The following is a 15,126-nucleotide window of genomic DNA, read 5'->3' on the forward strand; positions in this document are numbered from 1 at the left end:
TGAGTAGTGTGTGACATCAGATCTCCGACCCCCTGCCTTATGGAGAAATGCTGTCTAAATTCTATAATTTGAATGGCTGTAAAGAAGAGAGGGCTGCAGATAAATAACTGATCGGACTTGGCACGTCGTACATTCATGGTGCACCCACATTACCACCCTTTGTATTCACTCTACAACATTATTCTAGTTAAGATGAACAATTAAAATTACACTGATGCTGATTTCCTAAAGGAGTTGAGAATCTTCAATTATCCAACCGTGCGAAAAGCAAATACTTCTCTATTGATTTCATCTGCATATGACTGGATATTAAAAAAAAATAAAAAATATGGTAACATTTATTGAGTGAAGATTCCCAACTCCAATAGTAAATTAGCCTCATGGTCTGCTGCTGTGTGGAGGACCTGATACCCCCCATCCCTGGATCCCTCCCAGACTAGCTAATTCAAATTTGTTGAATGAGATAAAACAAGATATACAATAATATTTTAGCAATATTTCTCTGACAATGACAAAGGACACAATTTTAGAGAAAAAAGTTTTATTTGCTCGAAAATATTATTGAAACAAAATACAAATGTGTGCTGGACTGGAAGCCCTGACTAGCATTTGATTATTTTTTGTGGCAACGCAAAACATTGCAGAAATATAAGATTACCCAAATACCAATTGACAGAGGTGAGTAGATGGAGAGAGCAGTCCATGTAATCACTTAGGCTCAGACCACACTATAGAGTATCCTGCTTGGTCTTGTGTTATGGCCAAATCAGGCACTGACTTCACATTGAATGATGTCATCGGTGGGGGTGAGAAGCCACAGATAGCCGTTGTCGTAACTGACGTGTTTAAAAGTGGAGCAGAAATCCAGCTGGGTCCAAGATGTTCCAATTGGGGTTTTGGCACTGATTCCATCCCTATAACAAAAATATTTCTCAGTTATACAACATGAAAAGTAATATTAAAAATTGCATTTCTGCTAAGGTAATTTTTAAGGAATTCTGGCCATCATTGGTATTACTAGGATAAGCTTTCTAGACTGGCAAATGAAGGATGTATAAAACTATGGTCACTTGATGTATCATTTAATGCCTATGTCGAGGGGTTCAAAAATCACCAACCATCTCAGATGAAAAGGGAGCAAAAGTCCAAGATTTGCTCACATTATTCAGAGCATACACAGCAGTTACTGAAGTATAGTGTAGTTATCTAACTGGCTCATCCTCAACATTCACAATTATTACTTCTTTACCAAATAGAAATTTTTATTTTTTTTATTTTTTTACACATTGCCCTAATGCTACTGCATACATAGTTAAAAAAAATACCTTCGGTACACGTTGCCTGCTGAGTTCACACCGTACACAGAACCATCTGTGCCAACCTCTATCATCGCCAGAGCGCCTTCGATCTGCTGCCATTGGGTTCCCTTGCAGGCTGTTGGGTTGACATTGTGGCGGAAGAAAATATTGTCCGCGCTGTTGACTCCCCAGCAGCCCAATGACCCACAGCTGTAATATTTCAGCCCCCCTTCCAGTGGGGTCCAGGTTACAGCAGAAGATCCTGAAACTGTGCAACTCGGTCTCAAGCAGAAGATGTTGTCCTGTGCATTCACTCCACCCAAGAACTTATCACCACCAGCATCAACCTGCTTCAAAAGACCTGTTAAAAAAAAACCACAAAACATTAGTCCATTAAATTGAGTGTAATAACAGAGAGAAGATATAAATAATAGTTAAATGGGATTGGAACTCTCGTATGTAGTAGCATAGATCTCATTAATTCTTAAAGCAGTGGTCTTTCAACTGCGGCCTTTTCCTTGCCATCTGGTCTTGATGCATAATTCGAGCCACTGACACCAACAATAGGGCACTTTTCCTTCCACTGACACCAACAATGGGGGATAATTTCTTCCACTGACACCAACAATGGGGAATAATTCCTTCCACTGACACCAACAATGGGGTATAGTTCCTTCCACTGACAACAAAAATGGGGCAGTATTCCTCCCACTGACACCAACTATTTCTCCCCCTAATACCAAAGATCAGGCACTGTTTACTCCCACTGGACACAGTCCAGCCCTCCTAAAGTCTGAAGGACAGTAAACTGGACCTTTCTTTAGAGGTTTGGAGACCCCTGACTTAAAGTGGTTGTAAAGGCAGAAGGTTTTTTTATCCTAATGCATTCTTTGCATTAAGATAAAAAACCTACTGTGTGCAGCAGCTCCCCTCAGCCCCCCTAATACTTACCTGGGGTCCATCTAGATCCAACGATGTTGCTGGAGTGTCTCGGCTGCCCGTACTCCCCTCCTCATTGGCTGAGACAGCAGAGCGGCGCCATTGGCTCCCGCTGCTTTCAATCAAAGTCTGTCAGCCATTGAGGAGAGAAAGGGGGTGGGGTGAGCCATGACTCCGTGTTCTAAATGGACAAAGGGAGCTGTGGCTCAGCTCGGGTGCTCCCATAGCAAGCTGCTTGCTGTGGGTGCACTTAACAGTAGGGAGAGGCCAGGAACACCGAAGAGGGATCCGAGAAGAGAAAGGTTCGGGGCCACTCTGTGCAAAACCACTGCACAGAGCAGGTAAGTAAATCATGTTTGTTATTTTTAACTAACAAAAACGAGACTTTAGTATCACTTTAAAACATGGTGGCCAAGTGTCCTTCTTTTAGCAGAACAGGCAACAATTACGCAAAATTTCCTGTGCCACCTGAAGGCCAATGACATGTCCCGTCAGACCAGAGAAACTCAAAGTTTCCACATCAGGGCAGTAATTTTTCCTTGCGGCAGGAAACTCTCCATTTAATCTTTCCAGGATTGCTATCATTTTTGTTACAGGATCTACTGTATCAAGAACTGATTGCTGAAATATAACAGTCAAATAGGAGGATCATTGTTATTATTATTATACAGGATTTATATAGCACAACAATTTGTGCAGTGCTTTACAATATGTGGGAAGACAATACAGTTACAATATAATACAGGAGGAATTAGAGGGCATTGCTCGTTAGAGCTTACAATCTAGAAGGGAGGGCCAAGTGAAATAAAAGGCAATAACTGTGGGGAATGAGCTGATGAAGAAAATGGAAGTACAGTTGTTAGGTGTGGGTAGGATAGGCTTCTCTGAAGAGGAGGGTTTTCAGGTGTCGTCTAAAAGCAAATAAAGTAGGAGATAATTGGACGGATTGGGGTAAGGAGTTCCATAGGATTGGAGAGGCTCTGGAAAAGTCCTGGAGGCGAGTATGGGAGGTGGTGACGAGAAAGCTAGAGAGCAGGAGGTTTTGAGAGGAACGAAGAGAGCGATTAGGTTGGTATTTTGAGACTAGGCTAGTGATGTAGCCGGGGGCTTAATTGTGGATGGCTTTGTAAGATGTTGTTAGTATTTTGAATTTAATTAGTTGGGTGAGCGGAAGCCAGTGGAGGGCTTGACAGAGAGGAGTAGCGGACACTGAGCGATTGGTAAGGTGGATGAGTCTGGCAGCAGCATTCATGATAGATTGAAGGGGGGATAGCCTATGTAGAGGTAAGCTAATGAAAAGGGAATTGGTGTAGTCGAGGCGCAAGGTGACCAGGGAGTGAACTAGGAGCTTTGTTGTGTCATTGGTTAGAAAGGGGCGTATTTTTGAGATGTTGCGGAGGTTGAGGCAGCAATATTTGGACAGTGATTGGATGTGGGGCTTGAAGGAGAGTTCAGAGTCCAGGACAACACCTAGGACCTTGGCATGCGAGATCGGCTGATAGTTGTGCCATCGATTTTGACAGAGAGATCGGGGAAAGGGGCACGGGGTGGAGGAAAAATTATAAGTTCGGTTTTGGATAGATTGAGTTTGAGGAAGTGATGTGACATCCAGACTGAAATATCTGCTAGTAAATTAGTGATATGTGAGGAGACTGAGGGAGTGAGCTGAGGGGTGGATACAAAGATTTGAGTATCGTCAGCATAGAGATGGTACTGGAAGCCATGGGAGGCTATCAGCTGACTCAGAGAGGAGGTGTAGATTGAAAATAGGAGAGGTCCAAGAACAGAACCTTGGGGGACCCCAACAGAGAAAGGAAGAGAAGAGGAGGAAGTAGAATTGTAAGTAACGCTAAAGGTGCGGTTGTACAACTCACTAATTGCTATTGTACATCTCACTAAAACAAGATTATAGCAGCAAGTGTGGGTCAATTTGAGGCTGGATCGATGTGTTTCGCCCAAGAATAAGGGCTTCTTCAGGATCCTTTAAGGGACTCAATAGACACCACTTCAGTGATTAATGACGACAGCACAATCATTCCCTATTCATTCCCTATGATCTCATCAGGTAAGGGGATAAGAGGTGTCATCAAGTAGGACAAAAGGAGTGTGTGAAAGTAGTATAGAGGTCCAAACACAATCCACTATCGCAATGAGGTGATTACCGAAGTGAAAAAATTAGTGTAAAGGACAAGACAACAGGAAATTGTCATTATACACAACCATATCTCAAAAAAATCATAACGCTGCCATCTCCATCCTAACATAGGAGGCAGGAGGACAAGGTGAGCCCTATATCCATAAAGAAGCCAGCTGGCTGTTAGCATCCCTTGAGACAAACATTGCATCTTGCTTCTTTATTTATACTCTATGTTGGAGTCACTGTTACACTTTCTTAATTTTTGTAATCAATAAAAATGTATGTGTTTTAATATAAATGCCTACATGTTTATTTATGCCTGGCACTCCGAATCCCTCTATACTCACCCCCTGCTCCTCCTATGAGAGCAAGTAAGGTGATTTTCTTTGTCAGGTTAAATTAGTTAGCGATAAAAAGGTCATGGAGAGAGGTGAGTTTATTACAGACAGAGTGGGAATTCCAAAGGGTGCAAGAGAAAAGGAGTCTGGTTTAGGGAAGAAGAGAGATGGGAACTAAATTGTGCTGATTGGGGCTGCAGCTAGAGGGTGCATGGTAATGGGTGTGTTGAGCACAGGTAGATGATGGAGGCCCAGGGTTTGGGGATATATCTCCAGAGGTTAGGAGAAGAAAAAAGGTGAGGGAGGTAATATCAGAGTGATTTATATGAAGGGACATGCCCCAGTGTCCTGGAGATTTTGTGTGCGTGTGGATTTAGAAATAGCAGGAGATGGTGAGGGCAGTAATAAGGAGAGGACAGAAGTGAGGGTGATATATATAAGCTGTGGGATGGAGAAGAGGGGTGAAGGAGAAAGAGTTTAAGTATAGAGGAACTGACTGTCAGAAGGAGTGCTAGAGAGTCCATGTTTCAAGGAGAAAGAGCTGAAGGGGTAAACAAAGTCCCCTGTAGTCTGTGTGGCGTCAGAAGTGCTCCCACTTATAGAAATAGCCCCAACAGCAAACGTGCCCCCCCCCCCCTTTTGCAAACGTGCCTTCCCCAAGACTGGCTAAACAGAGCAACATTTTCACTTCAGAAACAGATTTCCAAGAGGGCAGCTAGCAGATAAGAACAAGATATAAATTAAAGGTAAGACATAGGGAGAGAATAAAGCATTGCAATGAGAACAGTCTACAGATGGTTAAGCAAAATAAACATCCAACAGTTAAAGACAGAACATAAGGAGAGCAGTTTTCAGTATCACAGGTTTGGGTAGAGTTGTAATTGATGGTGTCACTGGAGAACCTGATTTCACCCATAGTGGGCTGTAGGTTAATGTAGAACTATGGCCTTTTGCAAAATATGCACTGCAGCCCTTAATTATTAGGCTATCCACATTTAAAGTTTTATCTTAGCCTCCTTGCAAATAGGGATGATCGCACTTTTGAAAAGTGTGGTTCGGCCAGAACATCCGAACTTCCCGAAAGTTCGGCCCGGATTTCAGAACCCCATTGAAATCAATGGGACCCGAACTTCGGTAATCAAAAAACACAATTTTAAAGCCCTAAAACCCAATAAATGCCCCTAAAAAGTGCCTAGGGTTCTGGGTCATGCCCCAGGGACTATTAATCACACAAAAAAAAGTTCTTAAAAATTGTCATATTTGATAGAGAGCCAATTATTGAAAAAATTTAAAAAAAAAAAAAAAAAAAAGAGATTTTTTTGATTTGGATTTAGTATCTGGGGGGGGGGTCTAAAAAGTGTACCTGTGAAGTTTCAGCTCTGTAGCATGTCCAGAACCATAAAAAAAAGAGATTGTTTGTATTTTGTCACTTATAGAGCAGGGATATGGCTCCGCTCTTGCTCTTTTCACACCTTGCCGGTTTAGTAGCAAGCATTTTTTGGGGTCTTTTGAGGCAGGCAAAACATCTGAACTTGTGTATAGGGGTATATATAGGCACATACTTATATGTATATATACCCATACACATATATAGGTGTTAAAGGAGCAGAATACTATACTTTTGCTAATAAAATAATTTGCACTAATATGGCTACGCTTCCAACACACCTATATATGTGTAAGTGTAATATACATATAAGTGTGTGTGTATATATATATATATATATATATATATATATATATATATATATGTTTTGCCTGCCTCCAAAGGACCCAAAAAAATGCCCAAAAAATGCCTGCAAGAACAAACCTGGGCATTGTTTTTTTTGGCGCTGGCATTTTTTTGGGCATTTTTTTGGGTTCTTTGGAGGCAGGCAAAACATTTTCTGTATAGGGGTATATATATACACACACACACTTATATGTATATTACACTTACACATATATAGGTGTGTTGGGAGCATAGCCATATTCGTGCAAATTATTTGATTAGCAAAAGTATAGTGTTCTGCTCCTTTCACACCTATATATGTGTATGGGTATATATACATATAAGTGTGTGTTTTTATATACCCCTAGCAACTAGCAACGCCTGCAGCAAAAAGAATGCTGACGGGGGCGGAGCCATATCGCTGCTGTGAAGTGACACAAGAGAAACGATCTTTTCTCTATAGCGGTCACCCTGCTATGGAAGGGTTTTGTCACCCTTCCATAACAGTCACAGTCAGTTAACCCTACACTAAACCACGGTCCCCTAACACTTAACACTTTCTCTACAGAAACTGAATAAATTAAAGCTAACTATAGTGGAAAATAGCACCCTAACTACAAAATTGCTAAATGACACTTTGTAACACTTTGTAACAGAACAGCATTCCACTCTCTTCCATGTCCCTGTATAAGAATGCTAGGAATTTGGCGGGGGTATCTTATATACTGGGGGGCGTATTCACTAATGATTGGACTATGGACCCCCTAGTCACTCCAATCACATTCCTAGAATTCTCCTGCCCCCTCAATTGGCTTTTACTGATGGTTCTGGTCCAATCACGGGCTTTTAAAGCCCATTTCCTGAACCATTGCATTTTGGTCGGTTATGGTTGCCGAATTCTGAACTTTTTGGGCAAAAAGTTCTAAATTCGGCCGAACCTCGAACAGCCAATGTTCGGGTCGAACCGATGGTCGACCCGAAACGTTCGATCATCCCTACTTGCAAAGTCCTACAAATACCCATTAATCCTGGCAGCGATGTCTTCCTGATGCAATTTATTGTGATGATACGTGGTAATGATGCTGCACTGCTCCTGAATTTAGAGCAGTTTCCACTTACATGTAGGCTGTGCCTGCTTTCTCTACAGTGGGATGAAAATTGTTTCTGGGTGTTTGACTATTACTGTAGCATTGTCACTGCTGTATAGCTTGTCAATCAGCACCTGGACACACCTAGTCCCACCCACTGCTTTCTGGAATGACAGCTCTGCCTCTGCTGCTGAACCCCTCCCACTGTGAGCTGCAGTGTCCGGGAAGGGGGAGCGTGTGAGACACAAAAGAAGAAGGAAATGGCCCGGTCAGGGAAAGTAACTGGCTTTGGTACCTGTATAGACTTTAATTTAGGAGCCGTGAGTTGTGCTTTAAATCTACATGCACAATTCCACATTCTATCCAGACCCAGGAGCGCGCAAGAGTGAAAACAAAATACAGCGCATTGTATTTTTTCAGGGAATGATAGAAATGCCTCTTTGTACTTTCTAAAATGAAGCAGAATATCTTAATATATATCAATTTATTTATTTTTTTTACCTGATACAGACATCCAGTTATTGTTCTGCATCTTATAGATGTTGTTGGCTCTGTTCACACCCCAAACTCCAGCAGGTCCAACAGAAACATGGATGAGCTTTCCAGGAATGTTCCTCCAGTTATTGTCCACCCATCTGTAAATGTCATCATTACTGTTCACACCGTACACTTCACCAGCGCCGGCATCAATCTGTTTCAGTTTTCCCGGGATTGATTTGCACTGAAAATCTGAATTCAAGAAAAATCATATAATGCATTCACTGTACATGCATAATAGAATATATATAAATATATAACATACAGTACAAACAGGTGTGACAAAAAATGATTGAAAAAAAAAAAAGCTTTTTGTTTTTTTCAATATTTAAAAATTGACAACTGGCAAATGCTTACATTTAACATAATTTGTTTTATGCCGAGGGTTTAGCCATATATTGTGCATGAGTTGCATGCAGCATTATCGGCAGTGCAGCACTCATCAATGCATGTTAGCACATTGAGAAGGTGTACTGTGGATTAAAAATGCAAAAAAAAATTTTTTTATATTATGGGTACTAAATTAGGGCTAGATCAGCCACCAAACACCCAATTTATTCTCATTTATGGTGGTTATTGAGGAGTTGAATAAGACGTTGGGCTCTGATACCTCTAATCTGTCCACATCTGTGTGTGTCTGTAGTGTATAACATGTAGATGCTGGGACATCCAGAAAATGAATAAATGGCTAAGACTTTGGACGCTGCATGAAGAATAGTGAGACCTGAATACAGGCGCAGCAAATTTATAAAACGCAGTGTATATATCTCACATTCTGAACATGCAAGAACCAAAGATGACAATGGGTTTAATAGGTATCCAGCATTTGTGAAAAACTGAAACCTCTCTTTTGCAATGACTTGCCCTTTAGGAGAATCATGAACTAGGGTAGCCGTATTCAATTTGCAAGCTTATATAATACCAGTGCAATGTGCATTGATGTACAGTAACCCAAGGCAACCAATCAGAAATCACTTATATTAGTTCGCCCATTCCAAAATACTTAATACTGAATTCTGATTGGGTATAAAAGGATAAATGCAAACACCTTATAGTGTCTAACCTCCCTATAATATAGAAATAGATGGGAAGGGAGAGAGATCTTACCTCCAGAAGCAGAGATTCCAGTGCACAGCAGGAGGAGGCTCACAGCAAACAACATCTTGGCAGGTGAGGATGCAGGTGGAAGGTATAGAGAGCTGGGAGACTTGCTTGTTTATATACGATGCCTGGACTCCACCTATCATGGAAAGCTGGTCTACCATTGGCTGACAGAAGGAATTTAATATAACAAACATACAGTGAGTTTGTTTTTTTTTAGTTGAAATCCTCAGAAGATCACATCTATGATATTGTGACAATTATAAATCTTCAAACAATAAAGGAGAGTGACAACGGTAACATAGATGGAACGCAGGGGTGGCCCAAGACATTGTGCTGCCTGGGTCCAATAATGAAATGCTATCCAAAAAAAAATAATAATCAGGCCAACCAAAAGGCCCCTACATCCATTATGTATAAAATCTTGAAAATATTATATATACTGTTATCTTCTTCCATAACTCTACGAGCAAAAAAGGGGGGGGGGGAGTTTTGGGACTTTAAATGAGACGCATGGTGGGATATGCCGTGCGTCTCCATCCCTATAATTGAATAAACAAGGGAGGTCGGAACTAAGAGACAAACAATCTGTCAGGATAACAAATACATTTATTGATGTCAGCAGATGTACACATAATCATCAATGATACAATAAATAAATAAATAAATAAAATAAAAAAAAACAAAACTTATGGGTGTTACATGAACTGATAGAAATTGCTCAGATCCAGTGTTCATCGAGATAATTTTCAGATGTTAAAACGGGAATGATAAAGTAGTTGGATAAAATCACAATGAATTGAGACAATGTTGCAACGATGTAGAAATATGATCAAAACATCAAAAAAACTTGACACTTTTCGTGGACTTATAATGCCACTTCATCAGGAGTAGATGTTGGTTTTGTATCTAAAAAATATATGTATATGTATAAATATATGTGAAGCAACAATAGCTCTAATAATAAATGAAGACTGGACAAAAGAAGGAGGAGGGAGAAATTGATCTCCCAGTTTGTCAAAAACTTACGTGGCAATTGATATGTCTGCTAGCATAAGAGGCAAGACAGATTGTTTATGTCTGTTAGTCCCGACCTCCCTTGTTTATTCTTCCATAACTCACCACCGGACCTGTCCACTAAACACCCGCTGTCTGTCCTCCTGTCATCCCTGACACTCCTGTGTTTGCCGCACCCACCGCCCTAGAAGATCCAGCCTGCCCTGCGTGGGATGGAGTGCGCTGACGTCTGACGTCATTGAGCACACCACGATTACGTGAGGGATGTTCCACCTCCTCATACTCATCAGTTTGCACTACGGGTGGCAGTATGAGCTGGGGAAATGGCTCCCGTAACGCCCCGCAATGTGATGGCACAAAACTGCTGGAAAAAAATATTGGGAGTCATGTTGCTGCCCCTCTCAAAGTGCTGCCTGGGTCCAATGGACCTAGCGAGACCCATGGTAGGGCCGGCCCTGATGGTACGTCTCCTTCCAGTCACCACAATAACTAAAGAAATAGACATTTAAAAAAAAAATACAGAGAAAGCAACGTTTAACATTGAATGATGCCATCAGCACCATCTAATCAATAAGAGAGAAAGCACGTTGATACAATACTTAGGAGCTTGTGGAGATGTCCTGAGCTGTAGAAAGCTCTACCAGCCATTTAGCCCAAACCATAATATATTTACGGGGGGCATCCCCTGTTAGTATCTTTATAAAGTGGCAAGCATAGGAGGGGTGGATTTTTTCCAATACAGGGCAATAGCTTTTTCTGGCATAAAATAGTGTAAGATTGTCTAGCGTTCGCTCCGCCACTGTGGGCAGAAGATCCTCCACCAGTCCCAGCAGACAAAGGACATCGAGGATTGCAAGGGGGAGGAAACAAAGGAATTCAACAAGGTCACAACCTCTTCCCAGAATCTAGCAATGGTCAATGGACAGGTCCAGAATATGTGTAAGAAGTCCCTCGGAACTGCACCACACTGCCATCACTCAGGGGGACATGTTGAATTCTTTTTGTGAAGTCTGTACGGGGTGAAGTAGGCTCGGTGTACCAATATAAATTGAATTAAGCGGTCCCTCAAGGAAAGCAAAGATTTGAAGGGGAAGTCTCACACATCATCCCAGTCATCACTGTCTAGATCAGTTATATCTCGCAGCCATCTAGCCCTGAGACCCTCCAATACTGGGAGAGAAACTGAAATGAAGTGGGATTACAATCTAGAGGTGGGTTTCTCCGAACAATCAGACCTTAGTCCCATCTCCAGGATTGATTGTTCAATCAATGGGTTAGCTAGTGGGAACTGAACACAGAAGGCATAGGAAAGCTGTTTTTGATGCGGTCCAGTGCATTTTCCCCCCTCTTTTGTCATTATGGGGTATTGTTTGTAGAATTTTGAGGAAAATAATGAATGTAATCCATTTTGGAATAAGGCTGTAACATAACAAAATGTGGAAAAAGTGAAGCACTGTAAATACTTTCCAGATGCACTATATATACTGTGGACGGGAGGCTACACTGCACCAAATCCCATACATGTACGTGATGCGGCATTTCCGGTTATGGGTTGCCCCCCATCCGATCTGTGCTGTAAATTCAGGCTAGCACAAGTCAGTCAGCAGGTCCCGGCCTGCTGATCTCCTTAGTGAATCACAGCACAGAGCCCTGTGTTTACTAACAACACAGGGCTCTGTACAGAGAGCAGCTATGTGGCTGTGTTTGTCTCCCTGCAAAGCAGGGAGAAAAATCTGCCTTGTCTATTAGTAAAAGCTGCACATATTGCACACTATGGATTTGTTAGGCACACAGTTAATCCTTTCATTGCCCCTAGATGTAAACCCCTAATAGACAGTGTCATTAGTACAATGACAGGTTATAGTATTAACACTGATCACTGTATTAGTATCAATGGTGGTGTCAGTTAGTCAGTTCCCACCCAGTGTCAGTTAGCGCAAGATTTCCCACCGCACTATGGCAGTCCCACTATAGCTACCATATTTATCGGCGTAAAACACGCACTTTTTCCTCCTAAAAATGGAGGAAAAAGCAGCAGTGTGTGTTATACGCCGATATTAAGAAAAAAAATGGTCAGGAAGCATTGCCGGGAGCAGAAGGGGCGGGCCGGGCTGAGGAGAAGGAAGGACGAGCTGTCATAAGAGCAGAAGGGGGCGGGCCGGGCCCAGGAGAAGGGAGAACGAGCGAGCGCAGTCATCGGAAGTCCCGCCTATGACAGACATCACACATCTCGGCAGAGGAGGCGGGACTTCCGATGACTGCGCTCGCTAGTTCTTCCTTCTCCTCGGCCCGGCCCGCCCCTTCTGCTCTCGGCGCTGCTTCCCGCACTTTTTAAAAACAGATTTGGACAGTTCCAATGGCGCTTGCGAGGCTGCATATTTGGACATTGCGCTATGCGAGGCTGCATATATGGACACTGCTGGTGGGCTGCATATATGGACACTGCTGATGAGGATGCATTGCTGGACACTGCTGATGAGGCTGCATTCATGGGCACTGGTGAGATGTCATTTGATTTAAAAAAAAAAATGTTCTGAGTTCAAAGCTGTTTATTTTAAATTTAAGCTTTTTTTCCTGAAATTTCTCTCCAAATATTGGGGTGCGTGTTATACGCCGGCGCGTGTTATACGCCGATAAATACGGTAATCACTGCCATTACTAGTATAAAAATAAATCAAAATATCCTGTGTATACAGTATACCATATTTTGTAGACACTATACCTTTCACACAAACCAAGCAATATACACTTATTGGGATTGTGTTTACCAAAGACATGTAGTAGAATGCATTTTTGCTTAAATTTTTTATATATTTTTTATTTAGATGATTTATAGCAGGAAGTAACGTTTTCAAAATTTTCAGTATTTTGTTCATTTACATAATAAAAAAATTAAATCCCAGTGGTATTCAACTACCACCAAAAGAAAGCTCTATTTATTTAAAATTATATAATTTTTTTGGGGTAGAGCGTCGTATGACCGCACATTTACCAGTTAAAGTAGCACAGTCCTAAATAGCAAAAAATGGCCTTGTCATGAAGGGGGGTAAAACCCTCTGGAGCTGAAGTGGTTAACATCTAACTTTACTTTAATCCCTGAACCAAAGACCCAACCACAACAGAACCCTAAACCTCAGCCTAAACCCTATACCTCGACATATCCTATGGATAAACCCTAACCCTACCCCTTTAACCGGTTGCCGACCGCCGCACGACTATATACTGCGGCGGTCAGCCCCGGCCAGGCAGAGTGACGTATCGGTACGTCACTCGCCTGTCACTGACTTGCGAGCCTATCGCGGGCGGGCGCGCGCCCGCCGAGGCGCGCGCCCGCCGCGGCTCGTTCACAGGCAAGTCAGTGCGTGTGACCGGCGGACTCGATGTCCGCCAGTCACACTGCGATCGCTCCTGTGAAGGGAGAAAGACAGAGCAGCTTGTGTAAACAAGCTGCCTGTCAGTTCTCCCTGTGTAAAAGTAAAGATCTGACCGTTCTACTATGTAGAACGGTTGATCTTTGCTTTTACACCAATAGGAATGTCCCTACACAGTAGAAAGCACGCCCCTAGGACACACTTAACCCCTCCCTTCCCAATAAAGTTAACCCCTTCCCTGCCAGTGTCATTTTTGCAGTAACAGTGCATATGTATAGCACTGATTACTGCAGTAATGTCACTGGTAACCCCAAAAGTGTCAAAAATGTCAGTCAAGGGTCCGATCTATCCGCCGCAATGTCGCAGTACCGAAAAAAAAATCGCAGATCGCCGCCATTACGCGTTAAAAAAAAAAACACCAAAAATGACAAAAATCTTTCTCTTTGTTAGTAAACGCGATAACTTTTGCGCAAACCAATCAAAATACGCTTTTTGCGATTTTTTTTTACCAAACATAGGTAGCATAAAACAAATTGGCCGAAAAATGTTAAAAAATTTTGATTTTTACTTTTTTTTTTGGGGAATTTCATATAAAAAAATGTGAAAAATATTGTTATTTTTGCAAAATTTACGCTCTTTTTTTGTTTATAGCGCGTGATCAAAAAATCGCACAGGTGATCAAATACCACCAAAAGAAAGCTCTGTTTGTGGGAAAAAAAGGACGTCAAATTCGTTTAGGTACAGCGTCGCACGACCGCGCAATTGTCCGTTAAAGTCACGCAGTAAAAAATCGCAAAAAAACCCCTGGTCCTTTAGCAGCCAAATCCTCCGGGGCTTAAGTGGTTAAGCAAAATCATACCCCTCCTGCACTCTTACACTACTTAACAATGGGGTTGAATTACTAAAGCTGGAAAGTGCAAAATGTGATGCAGCTCTGCGTAGAAACCAATCAGCTTCCAGTTTTTTTTGTGTCAAAGTTTAACTGAACAAGCTTAAATTAGGAGCTAATTGGCTACTATGCACAGATGTACCAGATTTTGCACTCTTCAGTTTTAGTAAATCAACCCCAAAGTCTACACCTCAAACTAACTTTACCTTGTTAACCTTTAATCTAAACCAAACCTCTTACACTAAGCCTTAACTACATTGTAACTATTAAACCTAACCTTTATCCCAAACCTCTCAACCTAATAGTAACATAATTCCTAATTCTAACTCTTAATTTATACAAACGTCATACAACTAAGCCTTAACCATAGCATCAACATTTACCCTCACCCCTAAACTGAATCCCCAAACCACAACATAATCCCTATACCTCAACCTAACCTTAACATAATCCCTATTCCTTTCCCTTAACCAAAACCAAGCCTCTGTGTTTAACCCTTAACCATAGCAAAACCACTAACCCTTACATTCATCCTTCCCCTAGCCCTAGCCCTAGCTCTGAACCTCAACCTAACACCTCATTTAGACCCTTCACATTAAAGTCCAATAAATAAATATGAAGCCAAATAGATTACTCACCTTCATTTTTATAATTCCCCCCCCCCCAACTTTCCTTTTACAATAGCTGTGCCAGGAGTCTA

At 41.8% G+C, this 15,126-nt stretch overlaps 1 protein-coding gene across 1 annotated transcript in view; it reads right to left on the reverse strand.

The window, feature by feature from the left end:
- Nucleotides 1–567: 567 nt before the first annotated feature.
- LOC309567685 (fish-egg lectin-like) overlaps nt 568–15,126 on the reverse strand; it is a 192,242-nt gene continuing 177,683 nt past the window's right edge. The window contains exons 2-5 of the mRNA XM_082273122.1: nt 9,156–9,316; nt 8,013–8,240; nt 1,326–1,659; nt 568–914 (exon numbers count right to left, since the gene is read on the reverse strand). Of these exons, the coding sequence (XP_082129248.1) occupies nt 767–914; nt 1,326–1,659; nt 8,013–8,240; nt 9,156–9,210 (765 nt within the window). The 5' untranslated portion in view covers nt 9,211–9,316 and the 3' untranslated portion in view covers nt 568–766. The remainder of the gene's footprint in view (nt 915–1,325; nt 1,660–8,012; nt 8,241–9,155; nt 9,317–15,126) is intronic.

The sequence above is a fragment of the Pelophylax lessonae genome (assembly GCF_965119305.1).
Source record: "Pelophylax lessonae genome assembly, chromosome: 12".
In the NCBI taxonomy this organism is placed as follows: domain Eukaryota; kingdom Metazoa; phylum Chordata; class Amphibia; order Anura; family Ranidae; genus Pelophylax; species Pelophylax lessonae.